The sequence below is a fragment of the Megalops cyprinoides genome, chromosome 17 (genome assembly GCF_013368585.1).
Source record: "Megalops cyprinoides isolate fMegCyp1 chromosome 17, fMegCyp1.pri, whole genome shotgun sequence".
Lineage (NCBI taxonomy): Eukaryota > Metazoa > Chordata > Actinopteri > Elopiformes > Megalopidae > Megalops > Megalops cyprinoides.
The window spans coordinates 13,725,556-13,742,307 of NC_050599.1; the positions used below are offsets into that span (position 1 = coordinate 13,725,556).

Consider the following 16,752-nt stretch of genomic DNA (forward strand, 5'->3'; position numbering starts at 1 on the left):
GCACAGCATAGACACCAGACCTGAAAAGTAAGAAAAACAAACAGTTTTCTTTGTGACGGATAACGTCTCACTGAGAGCATCTCCTGCACAAAATCAATTTTGGTTATTAAAGTACTGTAGATCTCAGCTGAAAATACACTCCAAAACCTACATACACTCAGCAAACATTAGCATAGAGGACTTTTTGGAGTGCTTTACACACCACTGCTTTTCATTTCAAGGGGATTATTGCGTATCTTTTAGCCTTGTCAAGGCATCATTTTCTTTGTTCTGCTCAAGATTATTTAATTCTACAATCGTCAAGGAACCCTGACCTCATCATTCATATTATAAAAATACATTAAGCGATGCAAAACTGTGGCGGCTTTGCTTTGATGTTGTGGAATACATTCTGGGTGAGTTTGACAGATGACTTCGCCTGAATATCCAAGCTTTTTATTTATGCAGTTGCAAATGTTATACAGCTTGTTTTAAATTAGGCAAGGGACATTTGATTATTTCTGGGAGTTCTGAGACGCATCCTTAACAAAATGATGGCTTACTGCAGGCCCTCCCCACTACAGGTGGTGTGGTAGCTATAACTGATTTACAGTTATGATTTTTCTTTTATTTTCCAGGTTTATCTAATCTGTCAATATATTTGGGTACTGTCAAGAAGGTAGCATTGCATTTTTAACCCCTCCATATAACAATTCTGCCTGTTCAGATCAGAGATGCTTAAGTGTTCAACCTAAACTCTAGGTTTTAATAGACCTAGGTTTATTATGATACAGAAAAGGTGGAAATAATTTCACTGGTACCAAGGTTCTCAGCCCATAATGTCAGCTGCGAGAACCAGGAGGCAGTTTTGGGCTCTAAATATCTTGAAAATAAGAGCTATGGCAAATATTTGAGAAAACAATACACACATCTCTGTTCTATTCCTTCTATATATCCTGCCTACATCTGTCTCCTGGTAACCTGACATTTGTTACACAGGTGCTTTAGAAAGATATAGTGTACATCTAGATTTGATAACCATTGACTGTCCAGCCTGACCTACAGAAGCTTATTACAAGCACAGGTATTACAAATTTTTTTCCATCTCAGATAAACTGTTCAAGTACAGTTATGTAAACATAATCAACATTAGGTAATGATCAGTGTCCTTCCATTGAAGATTTTACAGTGAAAGGTCACAGCCAATTAAGGGAAATGTGAGATAATTACAGAGAGCTACAGAGAGAATGCCTGTGGCTCTTGTCTCTCCAAGCTGTGCTGGAAGAATTGTTAACAAAAAAAAAAAAAAAAAGCTTTCATCTTTTTTTAACGCAGAGAGTGAGTCTGCAGTTCCATGTCGCTGACAGTGTGTGTGTTTTGATGCGTGATCCCGCAGGCATGGGCCTGGTCTTTAATCTAGTGCAGGAAAAGAAACCTGCACCAGGAGTTTATGCCTTTGGGGCTGCACCAGGGCTCAGTAATGCTTTATTCTCTAATATTCTTGATACATGATTATTGGCAATGCACAGCGTGATGCAACCTTTGGGCTGGACTATCATCTCCTCAATCACATCATCAGAACTGTGGGCTCCATTAATTACTCTGCAACACGCCGACACTCTGCAGCACTGAAACATGGTAACACTGCTGAAATGCCTTTAAGCCTTTGTTTTTAATCTACAAGCACCAAACAACACAATGGAATGGAACAGCAAGTAGCTAGACAGCAAAAGTTACCTTTTCCTTCAAATTCAGGGGCAAACATACAAGATTTGTACACTTTGTGCACTTGATACAAATTTTGAGCCTCATAGCCCTGTTTATAAACAGCTTTTTAGTGAAAGCTCTGTAAGATGAACAAGACAGCATGTAACTATATCCATATCAAATTTCCATCCTCACAAAAATCCAAAACGTAAATATAAATCACAAAATATAAATATTCAGTTTTGCCAAGGCCTAAAGTCCTATATGTGGTTTATTGTTCTTGAAACTAGTGTCTTTTCTTAGGTGACTAGAAGTGTGAACCATATATCTAGGCAATTAAAATTTTTATTTTCTTTTTTGGAGCGGGGGGGGGATTGGGGTGACTTCCAGAGGCAAAACACTCCTTATTTCTTACTTTTCTGGGAAACTGAAGATGACAAATCCTGACAAAAATGACAAAACATGACTTGTTTTCTAGCGTCTACCGTCAGCATCTAAACTGCACCATTGTGATAAGGAATGTGAATTGGACCATGTAATATAATCTTGGAATCAATTCTCACGGTGGGTGAATTAATTCTCACTGAGTCCAGATGTCAGCAGATGACTAAGCCGAGGCTGTGGAGTCAGAGGATGGCTTTCAACACGACCGTCCTGTCATCAGTGCCGTGCTGCCTAACAGGCTGGCTCCCTGGCACTTCTGCTCTTAATGTAGGGGGGGGGCGGTGGTCACCCACAGGCTGCAGCAGCTTAAACACAAACAGCCGCCTCAAAAAAGCACAGATGTCTTTATAACCGTCATGAAAGCACAAGCAGTTTTATCCAAGCACCAAAAAAAAATTCTTGTGAATTATTACAATTTTACCATTTCATTTTCTTTGTAATAACAACTCTAAAGGAATAAGAAAAGGACGAGCATTCATCACCCAAGATTCTGGAAAGAGCAAACGGCAGCTTGTCACTACACAGTATCACCTATTATAAACCAAATGACTTTACTGATGGTGAATGTCTGCCCAACTGTTATGTGTGTTGTGTGTAAATCCACTTTAGGTAAAGACGATATGGAGTCATCAAACATGCTTAGGCATCTAAACCAAATAATGCTGAGGGAATTGTCAGTGTTGATCATAATGTGATGTTATGCATTCAAGCGAGCAGTTACTTTCCACACCTTATGCACATATATTTTTGTTGACCGTAGTTAAATATATTTATGCCAACCACTGAAATTACATATAGTTTAGAAATTCATTCATAACATAACACAAGTCAGCTAGGTCTTTATAAAATAAGAACATAAGTAAACAGGCTTAAGGCTTAATAAGACACTCGAATCAGATGTGCTCACCTTTTATGCAGTTTCTGCCCTGATCATGATTCAGTTGGTTAAGGGCTGCTAAAACATACAGTTTCTACCCCATCAACCCCGTTGAGAGCTGCAACTTAGCTTGTTTTTTATAATACTGCAGAGGTATGGAGGCAGTGTTCAGAATTATAGCAAATCAGTGACATGCTTCGCTGTGTAGTGTCAAAGCAGGAGCAACTGAACAAAGCATAGAGACCTGTGTCTAGCTTGTGACACTGGTTACGTAACTGGTTAAAGTAACAAGTGCTAATGAGGTAATGGTATGAACCTGCTTCTTTGAAGTATATTCTATATGCAATAGTAGGCCAATATTGTACTTCACTAAACAAATAATCATTCTATGGACACATATTCAATGAAATTCATGGATATGGTTAAGTCTGCTAGGAAGGTAGGGCCACAGGGAGCCAGGGACAGATCCAAAGAGAGACAGGCCTACACCTGAATGGGGTGAGTCTTTTGTTATATGCTTGGGTGGTCTTCAAAGAATTCAGACAGTATCATGCAGGTCCCTGGGATGAGAAAGATTGAGATACACTGCTCTAATACACATAAAAGGATTCCACAGACAGACTTATGTAATACTGTAAAGCTTTATTTTTTGCCAAAACATTTTGTACAATGAAATCTTTCCAGCCAATGCATCAGATTTAAACATCTACTTGAACTCATTCTATTAATCTCAAATTACCTGTTGATGTGCTCTTCCCTCATTAAGGTACACTGAGGAACAGATGTCTGTGCTTCATTAAAGTGCACTCATTCCTACGTGACAGGTCAAATTCTCCAGTTTTTAATGAACTACTGATCTGTCATATGCTAACGGTAAATTTCAAAGGCATCAATTTGTTTTACTTTACAATTAGAAAAGGGATCCAGATTTAAGTAGATACTGAGCGGACAGGTAAATAAAAACCTCTAACATAGGAACTTGAGGGAAGAACACATGATCAGTTAAATGACTTTTTTTTTTAGGTAACAAGGAATTTGAATTGGAATTTGAAACAGACAGGCCTACAAGTAAAATCAGATGGCTACAGTGGTAATCCAGGCATCTTATTTTACACAAACAGTTAAAATTAGCAACTTTAAATATCTACTATGAAACATAAGATTGTCTACGACTACTACTAATGGTATAATCAAAATCACAACACAAGAAAAACAATTCCATCTATAATATGTACATTGCATTCAGTCAAAATTCCATCTTCTACTTGCTGTATTGCTAAACTGCTCATCTACAGTGGCATACAAAAATATAATTTGGTGAGTCTTGAAATGGAAATAAGAAAAATGCCAATGTAGCCAGTACTGAAGCTACTCTGAATTGTGCATTATCGTCACAGTATTGTCTTTATTTTACCATTTTTGCTGCCATTTTAGCTGCAAACATTAGAGATCAACTTTTACATGTCACATGTAAAAATGAAAGCATTGTGGAAAAAGTTAATATTGGGCGGTTTGATGCATTTTGAGAGTATTTGGCTAGTATTATTTAAGGTTGGTTGGTGTTTGTGTCATAGGAGAGCATTTTGGTTTTAATACAATTAAGTGGAATTGAGAAGCCATCTTCATGGTGAAGACATGGGGTTTCCTTCACAGAAACAATGACAATTGAATGATCTAAACCAGTGCCTCTGTTCAGTCCAAACAGAATGCATTTGTCCTCAACACAAGTAAAACAAGTTGTTACATTTTTTTCCAACTGACATGTTTTGTTCATTTTAGTATCTGTCAAAGATGTAATGTTGCACAATTATCAAAAGAGAAGTGCTTGAACTCATTGCTCAAAAGACACACAGCAGTGCAGTTTGACTGCAGAGAGGCTACAGAGTTAAAATGGTCCAGGGTCTGGGAGGACATTTGACAGTCAGTTTGAGGTAGCAAAGCCAAATTGAAAAGACTTTGGATATAAAACGCAATCTCACATTAGTGCATTTAATGCCAACTCAATTTTTACATGCTCATTTAAACTAAATATCTATATAAAAATATACACAAGAATTAAGACAAACCTTCCTAATCAATTTTTTTCACAATGTCCTGGTCCTGAGGGAGAACAAGAGTCCTGTTTTACTGTACAGATAAAAAAAGAGCATTTATATCTCATAAAATACAATATACACAAGCCGTATACCAAATGGTATAATTACAAATTATTTTAAAAACAAAAGCCAAGTAAAACAACAGCAATGCTTTGTGAATTTAGAGGACTTATGCAATGTTACGGTGACATACTTTGTGTAAAAAAATGTATATATACAATAATATACATCATATGGAGACTTTTCCCTGGTTAGGAGGCTGTTGTTAAAAAAACAAAAGGCAAGAACCAAAAAAGCCAGTCAATAAATCATTTTTCCTTTTCTTAAACTTTAACACTTCAATGTCATTAAATAGAGTAAAAATTAAAAAAAAAAAATCTATATGCTGTAAGCTTATTTCCTCCAGGTCTCCAGTCCTACTCTTGTTATGTAATAAAAACACCTTTCTAATGTTTCCAAATCTACTTCATATTACTATTCTCCCTGGTCTCTTGAAGTCTTCACAAAATGAGCTGCATACATGAGTGTAGGTGAGTGGTTTCCCATCTCAGTAGATTTTGGGAAAGATACGGTAGCGCACTTCTCGACAGTACTCATCCCACGCTGAGCCGTACTTTTTCCTGCACTGGGCCTCGTCACGAGCATCACGGTGAATCAATAGACAAGTGAAGTAAATCACATAGTAGTAAGGTAAAATGTGGGTGAAACCTATAGGAAAAAGGCAGAATTATTTCTACTGTGTATATTCAATGCTTAAGTTCTCAAGAAGCTTCTACTCTTTTTAAATTTAATTTTTTTCTTTTAGTTTAAGCAATAAGTACTTTCTGAAAGGCTATGGTACAATAGCTATATCCAGCCTTCATAGCTAAATGTGAGATTTACACTGCCCTCATAACCTTTTGTAAGTCCAAGTGTGGAAAGTAAAATGCCGTAACCCTTCCTTAAAGCAGAGCCTCAAGAAATGTCAAAACCAAACCAATTGCTTAATAATATTTTGCCATAACAAGCAGCTCCCAAGAAAATCTCATTTTAACAATGCCCCTGAAAAGGGAATAAATATAAATATTCAAGTATTAAATCAATTGTTTTATTTACCATGGGTAAACTATGACATTAAACTGCAAAAGGATCCATTACACAACACCGGATCATCAAAAATCCAACTCGTGCTAAGACAGAAAAGGAACCCCAGAGTATATGCTGTCAGTAAATTGAGGGGTCAGTTAGTAAACCAAATCAGGAGAACAGAAGTGAAACTGTTGAAATACAGGATGTAGATCATCTAATACTCACCACATGGGAGAGACCATGCCAAAGCCATGATGAGGTCACCCAAGTAGTTAGGGTGACGCACAAACCCCCACAAGCCAGAAACCAGAAGAGACTTTCCCGTTGCAGTAGGAATAGTCCGCAGATCTGCCCAGAAATAGGCATCATCAAAACAATGGCATGCAGGAACAGAACAAACAAGTCCCATTAACAACCATTACCACAGTCACTGTACTTACAAGACAATTTGGGGTCAGAAGGGTTTCGTCTGAAGGCATTTTTCTGCGAATTGGATTTCCGGAACACATAATAGCCGATTGCTATTGAGAAAGAAAGTAAAAGTCAAGAATGCAATATTCACATGTACAATAAATGGACCACAGCAACCCCAAACGTAAGAAAAACATGCCATGAATATGGACAAAATAATGCTTGAAACACAGCAATTTAGTCATTTCTATTCATATATTTTTCCCCACTGAAATGCATGAGTACTTGAGGCATTTCACAGTGAGATCACACTGCCTCGCAAATCACATTGTTATTCCAGCATCATATCTGACCCAGCAGCCTTTTCAAATTTGCAGTTCATCACTCAGGTCATTAAAATACAGCAATTTTCATTGAAGGTCTAACTCACAATTCATTGCAACGATGGTCACAATCCACGGTAGAGAGAGGGCATTTGGATGATTCACCAAGTAATATGCCTGTAGGCTGTAGGTGAAAGGTACCCAAACCAGGTCTCCAAAGGCCAGCATGAATCCAAAGCCTTCATGAACAATGTCCATTGTGGTCAGAATTGCTTCCTGTGAGAAAAAACAGATTGTCCCATGTGTAAGAACACCAGTAACAATAAATCAAATCATATGGTAGTGACCTCTTTGTGATTTAAACTCAATCATGTTTACCTCATTCCAAAGACCATCAACAACGTATAGAAGCTGGAAGCAGTTAACCAAAATCATGGCCACTGAAGGAGAACTAAGTTTCTGAAGTTTCATTTCAGCAAGCAGCATGGCGAAGTTAATCACAATCTGAAAGAGAAGAAAAAAAAAATAAAAATGAACAGATAATCTTGACAGTAGCCAGATATTCAGACATTCTTGCTCATCACAACACTCATAAACACTGACAAGCACTTTATTAATAAAAACCCTTATATGTTTTAGCAACAGATCTATGAATGGTGTGGAACAGAATACATTCTGTGTCATATATTCACACAATACAAAAGGCTGATTGTAGGAAGAAAAAAATCTGACAATGGCAGGCACTAAAACAGCAGTAAAATATTGTATTCTGTTGGCCAATAGAGGGAGCAATGTACACAAATAACCAAAAGCACCATACTGTTGGAATACTTTGGTCTGATTGAGATTGTAGGAGAACAAATTATAATATGAGTCAGTTTCATCTGAAAAATAATTATCAAGAATTGGTTCATACTGCATAGAAGTGGCTTTACTTTGAGATCAACAAAAAAGGCGTGGCTTTTAACTGGTTTGCTTCTTGTTTGATAAATTGTGCTTTTTCCCTGATACCACTTTTCCATAAACTGGCCATGTTACAGCTTGTATCCTCATGCTACAATCAGAAAAGTCCAAGCCTCAGTAAATTCAGGTCACCAAAGTTTCACATTACCATCTTACAAAAATAGCAAGACCTGTGGTAGTTTTACTCCACAAAAAAACAGGGTTGTCAAACACACAGATGACACAAGAACACTCTAAAAATCATACACAAATATACACCGAATTATTTATAAAGTGCCAAACTGATAGGATTTTAAATGATAATTATATCTAGAATTAACATATGCATGCATTCATTTTTAATTCCCTACATCATAATGGAATTTACATACTGTATCTTGTCACATCAGACTGCCTGTAAATGTACATATCATTAGAATATACTAAGAGACTTACCCAACCAATTAAACCTGGACGCATTTCACAGAAGTACTTGAGGTCGAAGTTTTTAATTCGAGGGTTAAGCTCATGTCCAATGAAGAAATCATAAATCACATTACCTGGGAAGTAACAGCAAATAAAAAGTAAACTGTGAAACAAAATGAGATACAATATTTTATTCTTCCTGTATGACGGACATCATGTTTCCATTGCTTTGTCCACTTACCAGAATTTCCCCCTGGAGCGAGTTCATCACTAGGTGCCCAGCGAGAGCGGATGTACAGGTACACACTCAGAAGCGTTGAGAGAATAAGGGAAGAGACGGCAAACTGCAGGAAGTGTGTGTGGATGTAGCTGAGGTCAACACCCTTGTACATAGCTACTCCCAACGCGGCAGCAGTGAAGAGAAATGCGTAAAATCCTGGAAAATTTATTTAAAAAAAAAAAAAAGACAATGCCTCAATACACTGATTTAAGAATCAGCACACTGTTACCAGCAAATTATAACACTTAACAGGATATCCTAGTATATATACAAATGTAAAAGATCACTTTGTTTATCACTATTGAAAAACAAAGCTCATACTGCAAATCTTAACTGAAGAATAAGAAAAACAGATGCTAAAAACAGCATACAGATGCTAAAAACAGCCAAAAGAATGTCTCACCATTAATCCTGTATTTCAACTTTTTCCCACCCTTAAGAGGCATTCCGTCCACAACCTTGAAAACAATAAAATCAAAAGTTAAAATGTTGTACATGAGGTAAGGTTTAACATCATAAAGTAGAAAAGGGAACAAACACTTGCACTATGTGGCTAATGTACAGCATGCACCATGTTCATGACGATAATCAATCTAATTGGAATTAGAGCTCATCATGTGCCCTGCTTTAAGTCATGTGATTGTGGGTGCATGTGTACAGTTCACTCAGCAATACCTAGAGTTCATGAAACCAGGCCATCACAGCTTTCTTTACCTTCCCAACAGGGAGCATGGAGAGAGCCATCTGAAAGAGGATCCACAGAACCACAATGCCAAATACTTTGCTATCCCACAGAGTGCTCATGGCTGGAATTGGTGGAGGGAAATTCAGCAGGCTGGCATCCTTCTGACGGCAGGTCAACAGAAGGACGAAGACCATGGCTGGAAGGAACAGCAGCATGAAGAATGCCCCTGGGAAAAGAAACATGCACAACAAGGATTTAGAGAACAAAGGGTAAAGCAGCACAAAGCAATGAAGCAGTACACTGATTTCCACAAAACAAGACCATCAAGTCTAGAGCACGGAGAATTCTTGTCCATATAAGGGCCCTGTCTCCAACTATGTGGACTATGAGCTCTCACCTATTCTACCACCAAACTCCAGCTCTGTTGTCTTTCCAGTTACAAATTTCTTGGTCTTCAGGACTGGCTCTGCTGCCTTCTTCTCCTCATCTTCCTGCTCAGTCTGCTTGGGAGCAGAGTCATCCTTCCTGCGACGCAGGTTATAGCGTGCCCCCACCCGGTTCTTCTCTAAATCACTCTCGATCTTTTCCTGGAGAGATTAAAAAACATCATAGTTATATATATATATATATATATATATATATATATATATATATATATATATAACTTAAATAATCTGACCCATGACAAGTAGTAAGACCAATTCCATTTTCACAAAATCTGGTATTTTCTGTGCTGCCTCAGAGGCCCCTAAAAAGGATAAATTGCTAATACACTGCTAATTTATGAGGTCTCCTAAATTTATCACTTGGTATCCCTTAATCACCAGATTTTATGACATGTGCCCCGGCATGATGAAAAGGCTGAGAAAATGTCCTGGCACATAGGTCAATAATACTTACTGCTCCACTTTCCACATATGCTGAGTACTGTTTCCATCTATCAATCACAAAGAATGACCTATCACCACTGATCTGAAGGAATTCTTGTGTTTGTCTGACTGTATGGTGTTACTACCATAAGGGCTGTCTAAGAATCTGTCACAAAATTCAAGACAGTTCAGTATTATTGTAATGCTGGCAACAATACAAATGAGCCTGTTTCATGAAAGAAAAAACTAGTAGTCACTTTAGAACCTTGGAGAAGACAAAAGATGCAAGCACACAGCAATGTGACCAACTGTTGAACATTCCAGGATTTCAAGCTCTCTGCAATTGTAAGCTTTGTGCAGACAGAGCTCATGAGGTGTTGTCATAGCCATGGGAGGAACAACATGCAGGCATCATGACATTCCTGCACTTAAAGGACCATTCAAAAGCATGTGCAATACAACAGCCTGGTGAAATTCCCACCTTAGCAGCCAAACAAAGCGTTTTGCTATGTATATACAGCTTGCAGAACACTTACAATTCGTTCCACTGGATTTGCTGATTGGGCTCTGAGGAGATCTTGCTATTGGCTAGCTATGCTAGTCAATGCATCAAAGCACATGACATAAAGGCTGAGTACAAAATACTGAAACACTGTTGCTAGTAAGCCATTTGTAAAAACTGACATTTGAGCACAGCCACAAAAAAAAAAACAAAAAGCTTTGTGTTAAATTATTTTTACTCTTAACAGGGCTAACAGACCTTTGCCAATTCTAATCCTCTTATCCTTCCACTGACTATGGCAACACTGATCAACTAACTACTACAGAGCTACAGTAACATTCATGTTACCTGCCAACAAATGTAGATGATAACATCAAAATCATGCTGCAATTTCACTGCTTTAACTGACAGGACCCTTCTCTATATTTTTTATTAATAACAAATTAATCACAACCTGCCTAGTTCTTATTATTTTGCACATATATTTACCCCACAGCTGTGGGGAAAAAAATACCACTGGAAGGACACATTAAGGATTTATTCTTTGTTTATCTCACCTCGTTGACCATGTTAGCAGTATCATTTTCCTCTTTCTTTTCATGCTTATTGTTGCTATTGTTCTCTACTGGCTTTGCCTGTAATAAATGAAAACGCAAAAAGGATATGAAAGAAAAGTAACTAAAAACAGAAACTAAGACAAGATTCAGTAATTGGAAAAAAATTCAACAGTGGTCTGTGCTATGGTGAATAAATAAGATCATCAATATTCATGACCCACAGGCATGCAACTGAATTGCCTCACACACACACACAGCTATAAGCAAATGTCAAAAACCACAAAATGTATAAAGAGGGTACCTCCACTGCTTTGTGTAGTTTTTGGTGGGTCAGTTATATTTGTATCATACTTGAGAACAGTTCTAACACTTTCCCACCACATCTCAAAGACTGAAGAGCAGTACAAGCATAAAAACAAAAGCTGGAAAAGATAAGAGCTGTGGCATAAAGTGGCATCCATACCACAGGAGACAGCCTGACCTCCAGCACCTCCTTCAGCTTGGGGTCCTTGCGTGCTTCTCGGCTGCGGGACGAGGAACGGCGGGCAGTCCTGCCCGGGGAACGGGAGCGACTGCGCCTCCGAGACGGAGAACGAGAGCGAGAACGACTCCGGCCCTGGCGAAACCCTGAGGCACGCTGCTCAAGACATAAGACATAATTCATTCAGGTTATTCACTTACAGCACAACAAATGTAAGGAATTGGAGCACATTTGCCAAAAGGAGCAAAGGTACAGATCACAATGGCAACTGTATGAGGCCAACAACTAGAAAAATCATCATCAAACACAAATTCCCATTTTTTGAAAATTTTCACACACATTCTTTCATGTCTCAAATCACCTCTTTATTCTGAACTTATTATTCAGGATCATTATAAGCTACGGCAAAACCCGAAACTAATGCACCGCAACAGTTTAAAGTTATCTGAATCACTTTCAGAAATATAAGTTTAAACTATTTTGAAGGGACAATAAATCAAACACAGAGGACTGTTCCATGTACCCATGTGCACTTCATGTGGCCAGTGCGTCCAAGTGATATTTGACATTACCTGACATTGCGACATGTACTATTGTGTCTTATTACTGGCATAGCTGCCTAACATCTACAGCTGTTATATATGTGGATGTTGCCTTACCTTGATGTCAGCCTCCTTCAGTTCCAGCTCTGTGCCATCCTTGTAAATCACAGTGTAGAGCTGAGTTTCAGCATCGTATTGCAGCACTTTCACCTCGTAGTATAGACTGCTGCCCGGCCAACGACCCATTACCATTTCCCCTTTTTCAAACCTGTTACTCGGCATTTTCATTCACCTGAGGAAAGGCACCAACAAATTATTTCAAATACAGTGTATAAAAGGTTTTGCACTTTGCAATAAAGTAGTATGGCCATACTCCATTTACACTGCATTTACACTGAATACACACAGTCCAGTACATAGCTGTAATGCATGGCCTCCTCATAAAGCTGAAATGGTTTTTCCCTGACAAAATTTTCTGTCTTAAACATTTATGGTACAATACAGTACTATTAATTTAACAATTTTTTCTAATAATTCTTCTAAACAAAAAAACATATGGACACCAATTTGGGGTTGATAATCCAGTGTAATGTTTTAATAATTAACTATGCTGGGAAAAATCTTTGTAGATGTCTGTGTTCCACAATTTAAGATACATGCAATGTAAGGGTTCCTTTTTATGCATAGACTCCAGCTACACAGCAACCAGTGCAATGGCAGTAAGAAATTGTAAAGGGAACAGACGTGCATAGCGTTACACACAATAAAGCTGTGAAGTCAGCAGTATGGAGGGCACTGTTTCTCACAGAAATGCTGACATGTCTGTCCCCAGTAGGTTTTATTCTGTTTGTAGTTTAAACTGATCATTGCCAATCCAACCTCTTTTGTTACCCTTTCAATAGCTTTTGTACATAGCATTCCAGCAACATACAGGTAATATTTTGAGCTACCTTTTGGAGAATAGCATGCCTCCTCTCTCAGAGACCAACTACATACACACATTGTCACTCAGGAATGTACATCTACAGGACTGTAGATGAATAAAAAAATCCTCTTTTTCTTATGAACCACAATCACTTTCGTGACTGAAGAAAAAAATTAACTCATTACCAGAGAACACAACAACTGTGTCCTTACACTGGAAAAAAATAATACGTAAGAGCACTTGCATGAAAACAAACACTACATACATTCAATAACAACCAATTATCCACAAAAGACAAGAAAATGTCATAAAGCAAATATATTAAAGCAAATCTAAAAAAAACGCAAAAACTACAAAATTGTTTCAGGTGTTAATGTCATTCTATATTGGCATTGAACACTTCAAACAATTCTAAAAACTAAATAAAAGTCAAAAAAAAAAAAAATCAGTGGATAACGTTACATCAGAATAGTAACTTGTCCTAGTTTCCCAATTTCCCATTCAGTGCCATGCGCAGATGCAGAAATCAGTGCATTGGCTAAACCATCCTTCGTGACCGCTTTATCTAATTCAGCCACATTCCAAAAACATCTCCACTCTAAACAGACACACCCCAAGCTTTCGGCCGCTGTCCTGTCCACGTTGCATTCCATGTGGTTATAGCGAAATAAGAGAGAGCAGCTGGGAAAGCCTCAAACTCAGGCCTCAAAAGATTAGAGGATGCGGAGCCGGAAAGGGGTGGGGCCTTCACATTACAAGTCATTACAGAAGTCCTTTGTTAGCATCTGATACTTTAATAAAAAAAATGATGCATGTTCTAATGTAAGCATTAAACTTTCTATTCTTGTTACTAAACGTTATCACGAGAAAATGCGTATGGTAACCTTACAGGTTTTTTTGTTTTGTTTCTTTTTCATTTCCCTCTACTATGATATGACAGCTACTCTCTCTAATTGCTTTTAGTACACTGCATCAACTACTTTGACAATAACATGCTAGGAACAGCTTGCTAACGTTAGCTAATTTAACGTTACTATGGTTAGAGGACTTGTGAACAAGTATGTTAGCTCACAAGCTAACGCTAACTACGGATCTAAACATTAAATTCCTCACGATTAACGGTCCTTTGTTAGCATCAAAAATCGAAAGTGAACTCGTGATACTACCTAACGTTCGCTAACTTATTGGGCCAATTAAGCTATCCAGACAAAACATCAGTCGCAAATTTGCAAGTGCAGTGGCTAATTTGTTCTGAACTCCACTCAATTCAATAATTTAACTCGTATAGACTCCTTCACTGGTTAGCCAGACAAAACTTCGTTACTTCAGGACACAATGACAACTACTGTCAAACAATGGTGTGCGACATTTCAGTGTCCTCATTTCACCTTTGCTAACTAACGTTAGCTTGCAAGAAATCTAAACATCGGGGCATCTTTGAGACAGATAGCCTATAATTTCTTTGCTAGACAAATGGCTAGCTAACGTTACTCCCTTGATGAAAAACATTTAACGTTAAGTGTCAAAGTGAAAAATAACGCAACTTCATAGCAATAGCTAACGGTGTAGTTAACGGTACTATGGCCAGGCAGCTGGTCGCGAGCTAATGTTTTCAGTGCAGATTTGAATAACAACAAACCACATAACGTTAAATAGTTAAAATATTTTTATTTCAATGAGATATCTACCTAACATAACTAACTACGCTAGCTACACAGCACTGATCGAAAACGCATCCAGGGGAAACTACACAAAACTACTGCTCCTTTAAAGACAATGTCGAATGACAACGGAATGGAGGGAAAACGTCATGTTTTCAAACCCATTCTCGATACGCAGCCGCTACGGCTTTAACTTATCAAGCGTGAGAACAATATCCTATCGATGGCGACTGGCTAACTAACTGCCAAACTAATAATGCAATGTGAAAGCCAAAGTGCAGGCAAAGTACCCTAAAATGCATAGTTTCGGGTATCGTGAGCAAGTTAGACGGCTAGCTAGCCTGTTAGCTGCCTGAATATGGCAAGAGAAACCGACAGCTAACATTAGCCCCTTCATCGTGTAATGACAGTACGCTAGCTAGCTCACGTTAGCCAACCTGTCACTGAAGTCACAGCACAGCTTAACATTTTGTAGTTTTCAAAGCCAGCTAGCTTGTTACTGTTTTGCAAACTGTGTTTGCGAAGTGCAATGCGAGAGCAAAATTCTAAGTTTGCAATGTTTTCAGCCAGCAACTGTCTTTACACTTTTACTTCAGCTAGCATTAGCTATACAAGTCGGCCAGCACAGTGCGTCAACGTCTGCTCTGCTATAGTCATGGCGTAACGCAAAGATACATCTTAGGACTTACCATGCGAGAACTTAGCTATTTAAAAACTCGGTATTTTAAACAGACTCACGAGCCTTAAATACAGTATATAAAATTAAAGTCCACAAAATTTGAACTTGCTCAGTGTCCACATCTACAACCGACAGTTAGCTGGCTCGTGCGAGTTATTACCAACGTAACGTTAACTCGCTAGCTTGTTAGCTCAAATTGTTCATAACAAAGCCATATCATTTCACTTAATATTTTAAAGACACTGGAATCAAACAAATAAGTTGTCCTTACCTCTGATACACGTGATGAAACTTAAATGGTAATGTATCCCTTTAAATTCGGAAAATAAAATTAACGTTATTATTTAAAAAAAACTGTCCAAGCGCGTTCCCTCCCTCTCTCAGCGAGCTCCTACCAGCATCGACGATGGCGCGAAGCACACTGATTGGCTGATGGGGCTTTATTTTTAAATTATTTAATTTTATGATTGGATAGGCTGAGGATTGACGTGAATTGCGATTGGTTAGAGCGGTCCTAACCGGCATGTCCTTCTTCTTTATTTATGGTGTCTGTTTCGGAACAAAACAAAATGGAGACCGAAGTTTGACAGCTCGTATCACGGGGAAAATGTGAAACCAAAACAAAAGCTGCTGCCCTGCAAAAAACACGGCTGTCAAGCCTACAATTAAATGTGTTTGTACTGTTGTTAGATACTTTTGTAAGAATGTCTTGAAATGCGGTATAATATATTTGTCACGTTAGTTAAAAGAATGATTTCGATGGGTAAAAATAGTTTGGTTGTGTGGTTGGTTTCGATGGTTGTCAATAATTGCAGTGAAGTTACAGCTAACAATAGCTAAATTTGATCAGTTTGCTAACGTTATCTAGAGCCTAGCCAGCCACCGAACGTTAACTAAAGTCACCTGGTGATACTCGTTAATTAGTCAATAGATGGTTTTCCCCATACTGTTCGAGATCACTAGATAACCCATCTAATCCATTTTTTCTGAGAGGGCTAGTTAGCTAAGAGCCAGGACCAGAAATTCTAACGTTAGCTAGCTAATGCTGTCTTGGGCGAAGGGGTGCAAACATGACATCAATTAGTTCATCCAAGTTCGTTTGAGTTGTTGAGGATATCTTCACGTGCTTTTATATGAAAAAGCAATATAACGTTAAAGAACGTGCGTAGGGAATTTAAACTCACTATTCGCTTTCGAAAGGAGTAGACTCTTTGACTTCAGCAGCCGGGTTCTGAGTTTATTGCTTCTCCATGAATCGTAATGGGGAACTGCTAACGTTAGGTAGCTAAGCTGAACTG

The 16,752-nt window shown here is 38.2% G+C and overlaps 1 protein-coding gene across 2 annotated transcripts; it reads right to left on the reverse strand.

The window, feature by feature from the left end:
* Positions 1-4,842: 4,842 nt before the first annotated feature.
* On the reverse strand, positions 4,843-15,860 carry lbr (lamin B receptor). Of its 2 annotated transcripts, none has more exons than XM_036549891.1 (14): positions 15,726-15,860; positions 12,307-12,481; positions 11,648-11,803; positions 11,167-11,244; positions 9,636-9,825; positions 9,268-9,464; positions 8,957-9,011; positions 8,515-8,709; positions 8,304-8,407; positions 7,284-7,409; positions 7,013-7,181; positions 6,612-6,692; positions 6,397-6,519; positions 4,843-5,811 (listed from the first exon to the last, which is right to left on the reverse strand). In XM_036549891.1, exons 2-14 carry the CDS (start codon positions 12,475-12,477, stop codon positions 5,651-5,653), a joined length of 1,806 nt encoding a protein of 601 aa, XP_036405784.1. In that variant the 5' UTR covers positions 12,478-12,481; positions 15,726-15,860; the 3' UTR covers positions 4,843-5,650. The 2 variants fall into 2 exon arrangements, with proteins under 2 accessions (XP_036405784.1, XP_036405783.1); XM_036549890.1 differs by having other exon boundaries at positions 11,630-11,803.
* Between the last annotated feature and the right edge of the window lie 892 nt (positions 15,861-16,752).

Bases quoted from the DNA above. Each gene is read 5' to 3' on its own strand.
- lbr (XM_036549890.1), bottom strand. From the start codon at position 12,477: ATGAAAATGCCGAGTAACAGGTTTGAAAAAGGGGAAATGGTAATGGGT. The intron at 11,804-12,306 runs GTAAGGCAACAT...TGTCTTGAGCAG, and splicing joins TGAAGGAGGCTGACATCAAG to CGTGCCTCAGGGTTTCGCCA. The intron at 7,182-7,283 runs GTAAACATGATT...TTTTTCTCACAG, and splicing joins TTGATGGTCTTTGGAATGAG to GAAGCAATTCTGACCACAAT.